This window comes from Cotesia glomerata, linkage group LG2, assembly GCF_020080835.1.
Source record: "Cotesia glomerata isolate CgM1 linkage group LG2, MPM_Cglom_v2.3, whole genome shotgun sequence".
Lineage (NCBI taxonomy): Eukaryota > Metazoa > Arthropoda > Insecta > Hymenoptera > Braconidae > Cotesia > Cotesia glomerata.
In genome coordinates, this window is record NC_058159.1 from 29,369,059 (window position 1) to 29,384,668 (window position 15,610).

The window sequence follows — 15,610 nt, forward strand, 5'->3', positions numbered from 1 at the left end:
CAAAATAATAAAAAAAAAATTTTCATTTGTAAAAAACTTGAAAAACTAAGTGCAATTTTAAAAAAATATTTTTTAGTTTTAATTTAATAATTAAAAAAAATCAAAAAATCAAAAACGCCGGCTAACTTAATTTTCATTAATTTTCATAAATATTATATAATTTGTTAAGAAAAGAAACAAATGATCAAGTCGGTTGTTTTAAACGCAATAAAAAAAAAGTAATTATAACTAATTTTAAAATTAACTGACTCATCTGTTGACAGAAAAAATCTTCGTAACTCAAACTGCGTTTTATTGAGTTTGCACCTTTCTGATGCAACAATTAAATGAAACAAATAATAAAATTTGAACCACTAGCAAAAGCCCGCGTAAAATCTTAAATCAACGAATGAAAACAGCCGCATTCTCTTGGACTCCTTGCGGAGCAGCGAATGGGAAAATTCAAAGTAAATGGCGTCCATGACGCGATTACTGCCACGTTGGCAGCGTTCTTAAGTGTGGGTAGGCTTTTTAGTCATTTGCGTTTTTGTGTCTCTCCCGAATTGCTCCAAATAAAATGCAGCTCTAAATAAAATAAATTCCTAAAAAGGGTTTTTAATTTTGTTAATAATATTTGTGTACATATATTTACTATTGACAAGCAAGCAAGTAAGTGTCCAAAGTCTATACCAGCAGTGACTGTGCAAAACAAGTAGAATCTTTAATTTTATTGTGCATTTAATTGACAAAATTCTTATAAATCTACTGGATTTATATTATTTATTGCAATTACTTAGAGAGCAATTACTTATCAAGTGCAAGGTATCTCCTGAAATGAGAATGACCATAAGACTCTTAACTTGGAACAAGTATTGGGTTTATACCTGGCGAGAGTGAGAAAAACCCGAAACCGGTTGGTGTTCTTTATTACTCGGGTGGGGCGACAAACGCCTTCGAACCGTCGGCTTTTCTACTCGGGCCTGCAGTCATTCCCAAGTTCGATTACATATTTAATATACTAAATTAAATGTCCAATATTTTTGGAGAATTAGTGATTATATTTATTAAATTGTTAGATTTTATTTAACAATTTAATTACTGACAGAAATCTGTGTCGCGTGTGAAATTTTTGACAGTTTATTTGTTTATTTTTAATATTAAATATGTCAACGGCTCCGGACTTGAGCCTCCTCGACTATTATCTAGATCGAGAGGAACCGTTGATGAAAAGTGGATTCAAGGAGGAATTAATGATGGACTCTGACTACACTCCTGCACTCACAGTAAGAAATTTTTAAAATTAATTAATAAAACTCTCGTTCATTTTTAGCATACTGTACCGTTAGTTTTTATTACGTACCGTTACTCTATGGAATTCGCCGGGAAATTATTTTTTATATTTACATCTAATTCAAGCATTTTATTTTTTTAATATAGATTTTTTTTTTAATGAAAATTAAGTTAGCCATCTAAACATTTTTATAATTTTTTTTTTTACTGAAAAAATGATTAAAAAAAAATTTAATTTCTAAAAAACTTGAAAAACAATACGTGAAATTTTTTAAAAATATTTTTTAGTTTTAAATTAATAATTTAAAAAAAAAATAAGAATAAAAAATATTGTTTCGAAAAGTTTTGAAAAAAATCTTTTGGAGTACTTTCGCAAAATAATTATAAATACTCAAGTTAAAGTTAAATTTTATAACTCAGCTATTCTTGTATAATCTTTTGCCCTCATTTTAACTATAGAATGCTGAATGCTCAATGTAATGTTACTTTTTCCTTGAATTTTAAATAACATATGGCACAAACCGCATGCGTCTGCAAATTTTAATTCACCAAGCTAATTTTTTGTCAACTTTTTTTAACTTATTTTTATGTCTATCTATTATTAGCTTGCTTTAATAATATTATAATTAATTTAAAAGCCCATAAGTCAAGTCTAGAATTATTTTTATCAATTTACCGGTTTTTAAATTTTACTTTACAATCTGGACTGTATTTTTCATTTTGAGTTCTTATAACATATGGAACAACACGTGCTGGTACATGCATGGAGCCATTTTGAATTGAGATATTTTTATGACTTTGATATTATTTATTTAACAATTATTCATGTACATAAATATTTATCTGTTATTTTATGAGTCACAATACAAATAAAAACACGCGCACTTTTTTTTATTTCGTTTATTTTAGACAAACTAAAATTTTTTTTCACGCTTAAAAATAAATTTTTTTCTCATTTTAAATTTTAATTAAAGAATGTTATTTTTTTTCATACTATAAATAAAATTAGGCGCATTTTTTTTTAATTTTGTTTATTTTAAACAAACTAAAATTTTTTTTTTCACTCTAAAAAATATAAATTATTTTTTTCTGGTTAAATTTTAATTAAAGAATGTTATTTATTTTTTTGTAACTGATTTATTTATGGGATTAGGAAGTCGGTATAAAGCCAATAAGCCGGTCCACTAAAAAAAAAAAAACCTGTTTCTTCTAAGGGTCTATAAATTCTGGTGAAAAAATCTTTTCTGCGATCATTGACCTCAGGGAAAAAAAATCACTTGAAATTCAAATATAAAATAGAAAGAAAAAGTAGTTACTGAGTTAATATTACTGTAAGTTTTTTAAAATATAGAACATCATTAAACAGCATAGTAAATCGCTGACGAAACAGATAAGATAGTACTATCATTACGCACACTGTCGTAGTTATTGTATATGTTTATTTTTTCTACTTAGACTCACTGTGACGTCGTGACTTTCAAAATTAAATTATTAGTTAAAGATGACATCGATCTATATCTGTGTATTTTTAAATGTTCTCTAAATGAAAGTTTGTAATGTTAATATATTTTAAATCTAAATTGATAATTATTATTAATGTATTATTTTTCGCTGCATGAAGACTTATCTTGTAAGTTTTTTTAGAATCTTCATTTCATAGTTACTAAACATGTCGACTTGAAACTTTGACCTTAACCCGGCATCTTTTAGACTACTTATCATTTTTTATAAAATTTTTTTTTAATACTAAAAATAGCAAAAAAATTTTTAATTTATTATAATAAATTTTAAAAACTAAAAAACAACCAGATGCCCTTTAATTTCATATTTTGAATGGTTAAATATAAATAATATACTTCTTTATATGTAGTACAAAATATTTTATTACTAAAATATTTGAGTAAATATTTTCTATTACAAAAATTTTTTAATTTATTATAAAATATTTTTAAAAATTAAAAAAAAACCAGATGTCCTTTAATTTCATATTTTATTTGATTAAATATAAATAATATGTCTGCTTTTTTACATAAAGTACAAAATATTTTATTATTAAAATATTTTTTATTCAATTTTTTTTAATACTAAAATTATAAAAAATTTTTAATCTATTAAATTTATTATAAAAAATTTTTAAAAATTAAAAAAATAACCAAATTTTCTCTGATTTCATATTTTATTTGGTTAAATGTAAATAATTGTACGTCTGCTTCTTTTTATAAAGTATAAAATATTTTATTATTAAAATATTTAAGTAAATATTTTTTTTAATACTAAAATTAGCAAAAAATTTTTAATTTATTATAAAAAATCTAAGATTTATTAAAAAAACTAGAAAACAACCAGATGTCCTTTAATTTAATATTTTATTTGATTAAATATAAATAATATGTCTGCTTCTTTATATAAAGTACAAAATATTTAATTATTAAAATATTTGAGTAAAAATTAAAGAGTGCATGTAAATAATTTCTCAAGAGCTTCATGTACATTTCTAAATATATATAAAGTAAACATTACAATATGTAAATAGTTTGTACAAATAAAAAAATTAATGAGCGTGAATTAAATGTAGCAGACACTTGGTAATATTTAAAATTTTAAAACAAGTCCATAATTTTTTTTTAAATAAATTTATTAATTAAAAAAAAAATTCCAGACAGAAGAATGGTCGACGCAGCAGGAAGATATCTTCGACATGTTGAAACTGGAAAACCCATTCAATCTAATGGAGAGCGACATTGAAGCATTGCCCTCATCTTCATCGGACAGCGGGTTATCGAGCGTGTTGTCGCTGTCCTGCGAGCAACAACTGAGCCCTCTGCTCCCGATAGAAGACCATCTCGAGCTGAGTGACGACAACCAAAACAGCCCGCAGAATTTCACAGATTTTCAGTACCTCGGCAGCCCCAATGACTCTGTTGGCAGTTTCACAGGGGACAGTCCCGTCAGGTCTGTAATGAGCTCGAACGTTGGCTCTCCGGGCACAGATATTACCGAGGAAATGGATTTCGAGTCGAATTACATCACAGCTGTAGATCCAAACATCGTCGAAGGTTCTATCGAATCCCCAGTCCACTTGATTAAACAAGAGTCCCAGCCTGTTATAGAATTCAGTAAGTTTTATTCTAGTGTTATTTATTATTATTGTGTTTTATTTGCACAACTTTACAGTTTTATACAAGTTTTTTTTTTTTTTTTTTTTTTTTAATTATTATTAAATGAATATTAAATATTTCAAAGACTTTTTAACTATTTTAAAAATTGAAACATTTAAAAATTTATTCTAGTGTTATTAATTGCTGATAAAAAATTTTATTAGTATTATTATTATTTAAAATTTATTGAGCAAATCGTTGAAAGTGTGTCAGATGCGTCATCTTTATTTAACAACTTATTACTTTGCATTGTGACGCAATCTATTCTCTTAACTTGTTAATAATTTCTCCGCTTTGCTCAATGATTCTTTAAATTATTGATTTTTTTACTTCATACTTTTTTTTTTGGTCTGTGGAATTATTTTTTATTTTTTATAATTATACTTGCAGACTCAACACCTAAACAGCCGATTAAAAAACAGGAGACAACTTTAAATCTACGTAGTATCACATGCAATGGTAAAAGAAGTATTAGACAGGTAATACGTGTAACACCTGTTATTTCCGGTAATCCAAGATCGATACTACTACCCGTTACACTCAAGGATATAAAAGATATTAAGGATGTCCGGAAAATAAAAATAATAAACGCCACTCAGACTAGAAATTTAAAAAGCTTCAGGCTTAATTCTAACAATGTTATCAGCAAGGCTATTCCTGTAAGTTAGATTTTTTGGCTGCATTCGAAAATGCTTTATCTCTAGATACATAATTAAGAAATAACCTTTTAAGTGTGAAATATTGACATTTTTAAAGATATAAGCTCATTCTGATGTTAGACTCATCGAGAGCTTTCATTTGAGTACCCACATCAATTTTTCATATATTTTTTGTATTTATATATATGTATATATGAAAAATATATGAAAATGCATGTGGGTACTCAAATGGAAGCTCTTGATGAGTGGATAACATCAGGATGAGTTTTTATCTTTAAAAACATTATATGTTAAGAAAGTACAGTGCAATTTAACATAATTAAGAAATTACTTTGTATCTTGTGAACTATTGACATTTTTAAAGATATAAGCTCATTCCGATGTTACACTCATCGAGACCTTTCATTAGAGTACCCACATCAATTTTTCATATATTTTATATATTTATATATATGTATATATCAAAAATATATAAAAATGCATGTGGGTACTCAAATGGAAGCTCTTGATGAGTGTAAGATCAAGATGAGCTTATATCTTTAAAAACATCAATATTTAAGAAAGTACAGTGCAATTTAACATAATTAAGAAATGACCTTGTATCTTGTGAACCCTTGATATTTTTAAAGATATAACCTCATTCCGATGTTACACTCATCGAGACCTTTCATTAGAGTACCCACATCAATTTTTCATATATTTTATATATTTATATATATGTATATATGAAAAATATATAAAAATACATGTGGGTACTCAAATGAAAGCTCTTGATGAGTTTAACATCGGGATAAGCTTATATCTTAAAAAACATCAATTGTTAAGAAAGTACAGTGCAATTTAACATAATTAAGAAATTACCTTGTATCTTGTGAACTATTGACATTTTTAAAGATCTAAGCTCATCCCGATGTTACACTCATCAAGACCTTTCATTTGAGTACCCACATCAATTTTTCATATATTTTGTATATTTATATATATGAATATATGAAAAATATATAAAATTTCATGTGGGTACTCAAATGAAAGCTCTTGATGAGTATAACATCAGGATGAGCTTATATCTTAAAAAATATTAATATTTAAGATAATACAGTGCAATTTAACCAAAGTCATTATTTAATAAAACAAAATTTAATTTTTTGTAGTTCACAAGTTACGGCTGTCACATAGTGACAGCAATTATTTATTTATTTATTAATTAAGTAATTGTACATTTTTTATGAATTACAATAAGTTCAAAAAAATAATTTAATATTCTAGTTATTAAATAAAAAAAATAATAAGAGAAATATAACTTGTTATCATATATAATCATGTGTGGGAGAGAATTGTTATATTAATAATGAAAAATAATAAGATATAACATCTATCAGCAAACTTGTAGATAAACTTTGTTATTCTGTAATTTAAATTGTTATTTATTTTAAAAGGGATTTAATTTGATATAAAATGATGTTTATTTATTAATTATATTTATATATAATAGTATATTAAAATAAATTATTACAATTTGCAGGTAAACATAAAACAAGAAGATTCTCTGAGCGAAAAAAGTAGCGTTCAATCAGGCGATGAAGTGTCTGAAACAGATTTCATGTACCCACCACTGGGACTGAATGCCGAGGAAAAACGTCTATTGCAGAAGGAAGGTATATCATTACCCACCCACCATCCGCTGACGAAAAACGAGGAACGTGAGTTGAAGCGCATTCGACGCAAGATACGCAACAAAATATCAGCACAAGACTCACGCAAGAGGAAAAAGGAGTACGTTGACAGCCTGGAAGACCGCGTGAAGCAGGACGCCGAGGCTAAAATGAACCTGTCGAAGCGCATAAAAGTTCTGGAGTCTACTGTGGAAACCCAGGCTGGACAGATAAAGAGCCAAGCAGGACAAATTAAACGCCTGCTAGCAATAATACAGAATCGCAACAAAAATGCACAGCCGGCCACTTGTCTCATGGTTTTATTACTCTCATTAGCTCTGGTAGCTGTTCCCAATTTGCGGCCGCATTCAAACAACTCCAACGAGTTAAGAAAACCAGATCAGCCTGAAAAAGTTCCACTTGCTGGTAAATTTTTTTTTTTAATTTTATTCTCAATCATTTCAAACAATAGAAAAATGTACATTTATTTTAAGTATCTGTCGCTAACTGTATCAGCATACGTGTATCGACTAGTACTGTATTTCGTACAGGTCGTAATGGGACATTGAACTCTCGGAGAATTGTGAAAGGCTTACAATCTCTCTTGTCTTTTACTTCTTCCTCTTCTTTCTCTTATTTATTTTTTTTAGTTTTATTTTTGGTTGAAAGTACAGTGTGGGCTTAAGCCCTCTACTGTTCCCGGTTGTACTTTTACTTACTTAAATTCGTACGTATCTAATGTAAATACAGACGATAAATATTATTACAGTTATATATATATATATATATTTCTTTATTTAGTTAATACGAAGTAAAGTATTATTTTTAGTTTTATTTTATCGGAATAGAAATTAAAAAAAAAATTATTTAAGATTTGTGAAAATTTTTTAAGTCAAGAAGTTTTTGATGAGAAATTTTTATCTCGAAAAATTATTATGGATTAATAAAGACACAGAGCCATAACTAGTATTTTAATCATCACTTTATCAATTTTTGATACTTAATAAATTTTTCTAGTTTAGACAAAATAAATTATATTTTTTGTCTTTTCTTAAAATAATAATAATAATAATAATAATTTAAAGTTATAAATAGTTATTTTAAAAGGTTCATTATTATTATCATTACTATTATTATTATTATTATTATTATTATTATTATTATTGTTGTTGTTGTTATTATAATTTTTTTTTCTATAGAAAAGACAAAAAATATAATTTTTTTTTGTGTAAACTATAAAAATTTATTAAGTATCAAAAATTGATAAAGTGATGAGTAAAATACTAGTTATAACTAGGGCATCAGTAATGTAATAACATGTATGTATGACAATGAAACACAACCCGTTTATTATATTACTTTCAGATCAATATAGTAAATAAAAGTCCCTCAACTACTTTCTATCACATAAAGCGACCCCGTGAAAGGCCGGAGCTTCTCTTTAAACATATTATTTATCATAATATTAAATTCTTGACCTTAATAATTATCTTGTCCACATATGTTTTTTCCACCAGCCATATCCGATTGAAAATAAATATTTAAACTAAAAAAAGTAGCTCCAAAATCTAAAATATAAAATTAATTTTGGTGAATATTTACAAGTGGGGTCAACTATTTTAATTTTTATTTTTTTGGACGAAATTTCTATTTAAGTTTATTGATATTTATTTTTTTCTAAAAATACATAAAAAAATGAACTAAAAGAAAAAAAATTTGATTATCACAATTTCAACAAATTTTCAAAAAAATTTATAAACTTTTTAGAAAATTGTGATATTCAATTGTTTTTTTTTTTTTCAATTGTTCGTTTTTTTTATATATTTTTCAAAAAAATATATATCAAAAAAAGATAAAATAGAAATTTTATCCAAAAACATGAGAGCCAAAATTTTTTCCAACTTTTGAAGGCAAAAAATCTATCAAAATCTTTGTTTTTTTCTTTCACGAGATTTTTAGAAAAAAAAATTTGAAAATATTAATTTTTTACCTAGATATGGCCAAAAATAAGTTTAATCCCACTTGTAAATAATTACCAAATTTATAAACTAAAAAAAGTAACTCCAGTCGATAAAATTAAAAAATTTGAGCCTTTAAAATATAAAAATTAATTTTTCTAATGAAAAAAAAAATTTTTTTTCTATGAAAGCAATAAAATAGAATTATATCTGACCGGTTAAGTAACAATTGAATTACCTTCTTAAGTCTTCTTCACGTAACCGTCTAGTCTAAAAATAAATAGGTAGCATTTAATATATATTTATATTTAACCAGTAATCACTAATGAAATAAATTGTGGTCTAGGTCGTTCGAGAAGCCTGCTTTTTACAAAGCAATTAGTTGAAGAAGAGTTCCAACAGTACAGCGAGGAGCTGCTCCAGGAAGTTGAGAGTCTTCTAGACCATGACTACAGTCCAATCCAAGTCTCGCTCTACAAACCTTCGCGCTACGACGCGGACCAGAAATCAAACAACAACAATAAACTTTTCTCGGCAGCAGACGCGGGCGGTATGTTCCCGAGAAAATCCGAGTTTGGAGACGTTAAGTTGAGTAAAAAGTACATTGAGCCTCCTCTGGACGACGTATGGCCGCCCCCTAAGCCCGATGCTGTTCAGACAGTTAAAGTCCTGGACAAGCTCGAGGCAATTACCAATGAATTGAAAATAAATATTTCAAATACTGACGGAACAAGAACAGTTGTTCTTAATGTTCCCAAGGAATTATAAGATTAATTTTTATCTTATCAATTATAATTATTTTTAGTTGATAATATTTGAGATATTTTATTTTTAATTTGTATTTGTTATTCTTTTTTTTACTTCTACATGCTTTTCAAATTCTTATATATTTTTTTGCAAGCATGAAATATAATTATATCTGTTTTTTTTTCTTTTTTGAGAATTTATCTGAATAATTAAGGAGGTTTTCTGGTTTGACGCCTTGATTTTTGAGCATTTTTTTGTAAAGACCAGTGCAGAGATAGGACTTTAAACTTTTTACCATTTATTTATACATATTTAAAGAGTATATAGTTAAATTTTTAGCTATAAACATTCAATAGAATTAAAGATATAGATAAAAAAAATCTTCGATTTTCTTAGCGGGAAGTTAAAAAAAATTTTGAAAATTTCTATTTTTTTTTTGTGTTATAAAGTTGACAAGAAAAATGAGATTCGGACTTTTTCTTCTGAAGTCTGTCAAAAATCCAATTTTCATTTTTTTAAGTTTTTGGATAAAATTTACATTTTATCTTTTTTTGACATATTTTTGGTAAATATTTACACGTGGGGTCAGCAATTTTAATTTTCATTTTTTTGAACGAAATTTCTGTTTGATTTTATGTATATATTTTTTTTTTCAAAAATACATAAAAAAATTAACAATTTGAAAGAAAAAAGTTGATTGTCACAATTTTGACAAAAAAAAAATTAAATTTGGACTTATTTGTTCTGAAGTCTGTCAAAAATCCAATTTTCAAAATTTTTTTTGATCGTAGTCCACTCGGTGGATTTAAATATACAGATTTAAAACCCGCCGGGTTTTTTGTTTCGGATAAGCCAATCAGCTGATATCATGGAGGAAGTCACCGTCAATTTTTTTCGAGATAGGAGTGTCTAGACCACTATAACTTTAATTTTACTGAATGTTTTTAGCTAAAAATTTAACTACATACTCTAAATATCTATACTAATAAATAGAGAGCCGTTTTTTTTTGTCCGATTATACTGCGAAAACTACTGAACCGATCGGAATAATACTTATACCATAAGATGCAGCGTGTTTCGGAGAAGGTTTTAGTATATGATATGTTGGTGATTACTTATCCGAAGACTATATTTTTTTGACTTAGAAGTAATGAATTTTTATTGTAGCTAAATTTATTCTATTCGATTGTCATTTGTTTAAAATAAATTTTTTAATTCTATTGGTTATGCTTATATACTAGGCAGATTTCTTCACTTATGAGACCTGCAATTTCTTTAACTGAAACTGTCAATGCTCATTAAAAATTTTTCTTTTCATATCAATTATTATTAATTTTTGTAAGAAAGACACGGGAATGTTATAATGATTGCACATTGAAAGTTACAATGAATATTAGCTAGAATAATTATATGGACAAAAGGTACATGCCAATTCGATAAAATTTAGAATCTGTGCAAGTCAAAACAATACTCTAATTAAATTTCAAGTCTAGATCTAAAAATGCAATTCTATAAAGCGCCCAGCAGAGCGCGCGAGTAACAGCTAGTGTATAAATAAATGGTAAAAAATTAAACGTTCTATCTCTTCAATAGTCTTTACAAAAAAATCCCAAAAAATTGCTCAAAAATCAAGGTATCAAACCAGAAGACCCCCTTAAATAGGCTTAAGGAAATATGAAGATTTAAAATATTTTTAAAAATAAATTATAATTAATAATAATGATAATAATAGATAAAACTATTGTTGTTATTAGTGTTGAATATAATTTATCAATTATCACGTGTAAATAATTTTTTGTTGAATGAACGGTTGAGCAATTGTTTTCTTGGAAAAAAAAAAATAAGTGATAAAATGTAGTTTTAATTTAATTGTTAACGTTTCACATACATTTTATAAGAATTAGTGGGTACAAGCATAACGAGTAATTAAATTGTAATATAAGATTAGTGTAACTGATGACGAAAAGATAAATGATAGGAGTTCTATAAAAAAAATCAAATTAATTTCAAAGAAGGCTATGTTAATTTTTCTTTAAATTTATAAATGAAACAATTATCAATTTTATAGAAAATAAAATTTATTAAAAATGTGTATCGAGGCTTTGTGTGCACTAATTATTAAGACTGCGTCTAATTATAAAGTACTAACAGTAATTATGATTATAATTTTTTTTCATCACGTATTAGCGAGTTTTTTAAGAACTTGCATCCATTGTAAATGTTTCGCGGACGTATGTCACTCATATTATTATAAATAATAATTAAAATTATAATTATAGTTATTATCATAAATTTGTACATAGATTTATAGAGAATATTATTTTTTTTTTCAACAATTAATAATTATTGATAGGTCCTTAGTTATATTATGACTTATGACTTATGACTCCAATCGCTTGCATAAATTTATCAAGATTATTATTATTATTTTATTGTAAAGGTACTGTTTTATTTCTACTCAAGTGACAAAATAGTCACTAAATTTTCTTTTTTTGTTAAGAAAGAATTTATTGAATATTGATTAATTGTATAATTAATAATTAATAATAAATCAAGAGTATTTTGGGCAATAACACAAATTAAATAAAATAAATAATTAATTCGTCATTATTTTTTAAAATAAATTTTGTGTTATTAAATTTTTCCAACAAACTCTTGAGTATATTATTAAAATATATGAATAGTAATTAAAAAAAATAATTTTAATTTTTAAAAAATAAAAAGGTAATTATTTACAAGTGAGGTCCACCTTATTTTAAAAATTTTTTTTTATTTATGATAAAAAATATTGTGAAGAAAAAAAATAAAGTTGGAAAAAATTTTGACTCATATTTTTGGATAAAATTTTTATTTTATTTTGTTTTGATGTTTTTGATATATATATATATATATATTTTTTTTTTTTTAATAAAAAAACAAACAAAAAAAAATTGAATATCAGAATTTTCTAAAAAATTTATAAATTAAAAAAAAAATTTTTTTAAATTGTGATAATTTTTTTTTTAATTGTTCATTTTTTTTATGTATTTTTCAAAAAAAAAAAATTGATAAAAATTTTGTTAAAAAAAATGAAAATTAAAATAATTGACTGGACTTGTAAATAATTACTAATAAAAACTAAAATTGTTTAATAATAAGCAAACAATGCAATTTAATAATTCTACTTTTTAAAGTAAAATTCAAAAGTAAAAAATTTTATGATTATAGCTTGTTATATTTACTGACTATGCAAAACTATTATTATTATTATTATTGTTTTCTCCACATTCCTAAGTATCTTAAATTAATTATATAATAATTTAATTATTAATTGAAATAAAATTATATTTTTGCACATAACTGACGATAATAAATAATTTTTTTTTTTTTTTGTGTAAAATGCATGTAGAAAATATTCAAATAAATATATATTAATAAAAAATCAAAATAATTCGAATAAATAATTAATTAATTTATTTATTAGGTTTAAAATTTAAACCTGCAATAAAATAGCGACACCAGCAAGTGTCCATTTAGTAGATTTATCTTTGGTCCTGAGATTAAAAGTCCAGACATAAGTGGGCCCGCGTGACTTAGTCTTGTAAACTGGACACTCGTAAATATTTTTAAGCTCTTGCTTGTCCTGAGTAATTGCCTTTATATAAACAACAGGCATTTGCGGGTATAGATCTTTGAGTCTGGCGTCAGTGATTACGCCGAACTGAGTGTCCCATTGGGCACCTTCCATGTACAGGCCATTGATATAAGCACCTTCGCGGGGCGCCGTCGCTATTTCGTCTCTACTTTTCTTCATAACGTCGCAGTGAAGGCACATGCTGTCTAATGGCCACTCATTTTTCCTCGCCGTTTGCTGCATTATTGCCGTCAAAAACGACTGGGGGTTGAACAAGCCTCCCAACCAGACAGAGGACGGCAGCTGAAAATTTTTTGGATTTTATCATTAAGTAGCAATATTGAAGTCACTATGTGACTGCCGTGACTTGTGAAATATAAATAAATAATATTTGCTTTATTAAATAATGTTACACTCATCAAGAGCTTTCATTTGAGTACTCACATGCATTTTGGTATATTTTTCATATATACATATATAAATATATAAAATATATGAAAAATTGATGTGGGTACTCAAATAAAAGGTTTCGATGAGTGTAACATAGGGATGAGCTTATATCTTTAAAAATGTCGATAGTTGACAAAATAGCAAAGTCAATTCTTAATTATTGAAATTTTTTAAGATATTAGCTCATCCCGATGTTACACTCATCAAGAGCTTCCATATGAGTACCCACATGCATTTTGATATATTTTTCATATATTTATATATATAAATATATAAAATATATGAAAAATTGATGTGGGTACTCAAATGAAAGGTCTCGATGAGTCTAACATAGGGATGAGCTTAAATCTTTAAAAATGTCAATAGTTGACAAGATAGCAAAGTCAATTCTTAATTATTGACATTTTTTAAGATATAAGCTTATCCCGATGTTACACTCATCAAGAGCTTTCATTTGAGTACCCACATGCATTTTGGTATATTTTTCATATATACATATATAAATATATAAAATATATGAAAAATTGATGTGGGTACTCAAATAAAAGGTTTCGATGAGTGTAACATAGGGATGAGCTTATATCTTTAAAAATGTCGATAGTTGACAAAATAGCAAAGTCAATTCTTAATTATTGAAATTTTTTAAGATATTAGCTCATCCCGATGTTACACTCATCAAGAGCTTCCATATGAGTACCCACATGCATTTTGATATATTTTTCATATATACATATATATAATATACATAAATATATGAGAAATTAATGTGGGTACTCAAATGAAAGGTCTTCATGAGTGTAATGTCGGGGTGAGCTTATATTTTAAAAAATGTCAATAGTTCACAAGATACAATATCATTTCTTAGTTATTGACATTTTTAAAGATATAAGCTCATCCCGATGTTATACTCATCAAGACCTTTCATTTGAGTACCCACATGCATTTTTGATATATTTTTCATATATACATATATATAAATATATAAAATATATGAAAAATTGATGTGGGTACTCAAATGAAAGGTCTCGATGAGTCTAACATAGGGATGAGCTTAAATCTTTAAAAATGTCAATAGTTGACAAGATAGCAAAGTCAATTCTTAATTATTGACATTTTTTAAGATATAAGCTTATCCCGATGTTACACTCATCAAGAGCTTTCATTTGAGTACCCACATGCATTTTCATATATTCATATATATAAATATATAAAATATATGAAAAATTGATGAGGGTACTCAAATGAAAGGTCTCGATGAGTGTAATGTCGGGATGAGCTTATATCATTAAAAATGTCAATAGTTTTCAAGATACAAGATCGTTTCTTGATTATGTTGAATTGCACTGTACTTTTTTAACTATTGACATTTTTAAAGATATAAGCTCATCCCGATGTTATACTCTTCAAGAGCTTTCATTTGAGTACCCACATGCATTTTTGATATATTTTTCATATATACATATGTATAATATATAAAATATATGAAAAATTGATGTGGGTACTTAAATGAAAGGACTCGATGGGAGTAACATCGGAATGAGCTTATATCTTTAAAAATGTCAGTAGTTCACGAGATACAAGGTCATTTCTTAATTATGTATCTAGAGATAGAGAATTTTCTAATGCAACCTAAATACTCATCATAATAAATTGACTATCGGTGAGACTAATACGAAATCTTGAAAAGGCACAAATTCAAGTCAAGACCTTTGTAATGACACCAAATTTCATTAAAAAAAAACCGATTGTATCATATGACTATCCTAGAGACAAAATTTGTCTGATTCTCTCAATAATATAGATTACTTTTTAATTAATTTATTTATCGAAGCGTTAATAATTGCTACATGTACCATAAAATCAGAAGTCCAGTTAGATAATTCAGCGACTCTGTTTAACATGTCAGCAAACCAATTAGTTAGTCCGAGTGAGGATGGATATGCGCGCACTGTCCATGATGGTGGTACAAAATCCATTAATAAATAATTTTGCAAATCTTCCATCTCTGCATTAATAGTTAACTCGCCCTAAATTATTTTGTAAATATTTAATCACAATAATAAAAATAATAAAACAAAATAATAATTTATTCCACGGAATAAAT

The 15,610-nt window shown here is 26.3% G+C and overlaps 2 protein-coding genes across 2 annotated transcripts in view; one reads left to right on the forward strand and one right to left on the reverse strand.

Annotated features, from left to right (window-relative positions):
* The first annotated feature begins 473 nt into the window (after positions 1-473).
* Positions 474-9,535, forward strand: LOC123259516. The gene is made up of 5 exons (XM_044720070.1): positions 474-1,262; positions 3,929-4,385; positions 4,818-5,086; positions 6,609-7,164; positions 9,043-9,535. Exons 1-5 carry the CDS (start codon positions 1,143-1,145, stop codon positions 9,462-9,464), a joined length of 1,824 nt encoding a protein of 607 aa, XP_044576005.1. The 5' UTR covers positions 474-1,142; the 3' UTR covers positions 9,465-9,535.
* Positions 9,536-12,903: 3,368 nt separating this feature from the next.
* The window catches only part of LOC123259100 (dynein beta chain, ciliary-like), a 44,381-nt gene continuing 41,674 nt past the window's right edge, over positions 12,904-15,610 (reverse strand). Inside the window, exons 57-58 of the mRNA XM_044719367.1 lie at positions 15,360-15,533; positions 12,904-13,359 (exon numbers count right to left, since the gene is read on the reverse strand). Of these exons, the coding sequence (XP_044575302.1) occupies positions 12,916-13,359; positions 15,360-15,533 (618 nt within the window). The 3' untranslated portion in view covers positions 12,904-12,915. The remainder of the gene's footprint in view (positions 13,360-15,359; positions 15,534-15,610) is intronic.

What these genes read in the sequence shown, in the direction of transcription:
- LOC123259516 (XM_044720070.1), top strand. Translation starts at nt 1,143, where the DNA reads ATGTCAACGGCTCCGGACTTGAGCCTCCTCGACTATTATCTAGATCGA. An exon ending in ACTACACTCCTGCACTCACA is followed by an intron (nt 1,263 to 3,928) that starts GTAAGAAATTTT and finishes AAAAAATTCCAG; the next exon opens with ACAGAAGAATGGTCGACGCA. An exon ending in TTATCAGCAAGGCTATTCCT is followed by an intron (nt 5,087 to 6,608) that starts GTAAGTTAGATT and finishes TACAATTTGCAG; the next exon opens with GTAAACATAAAACAAGAAGA.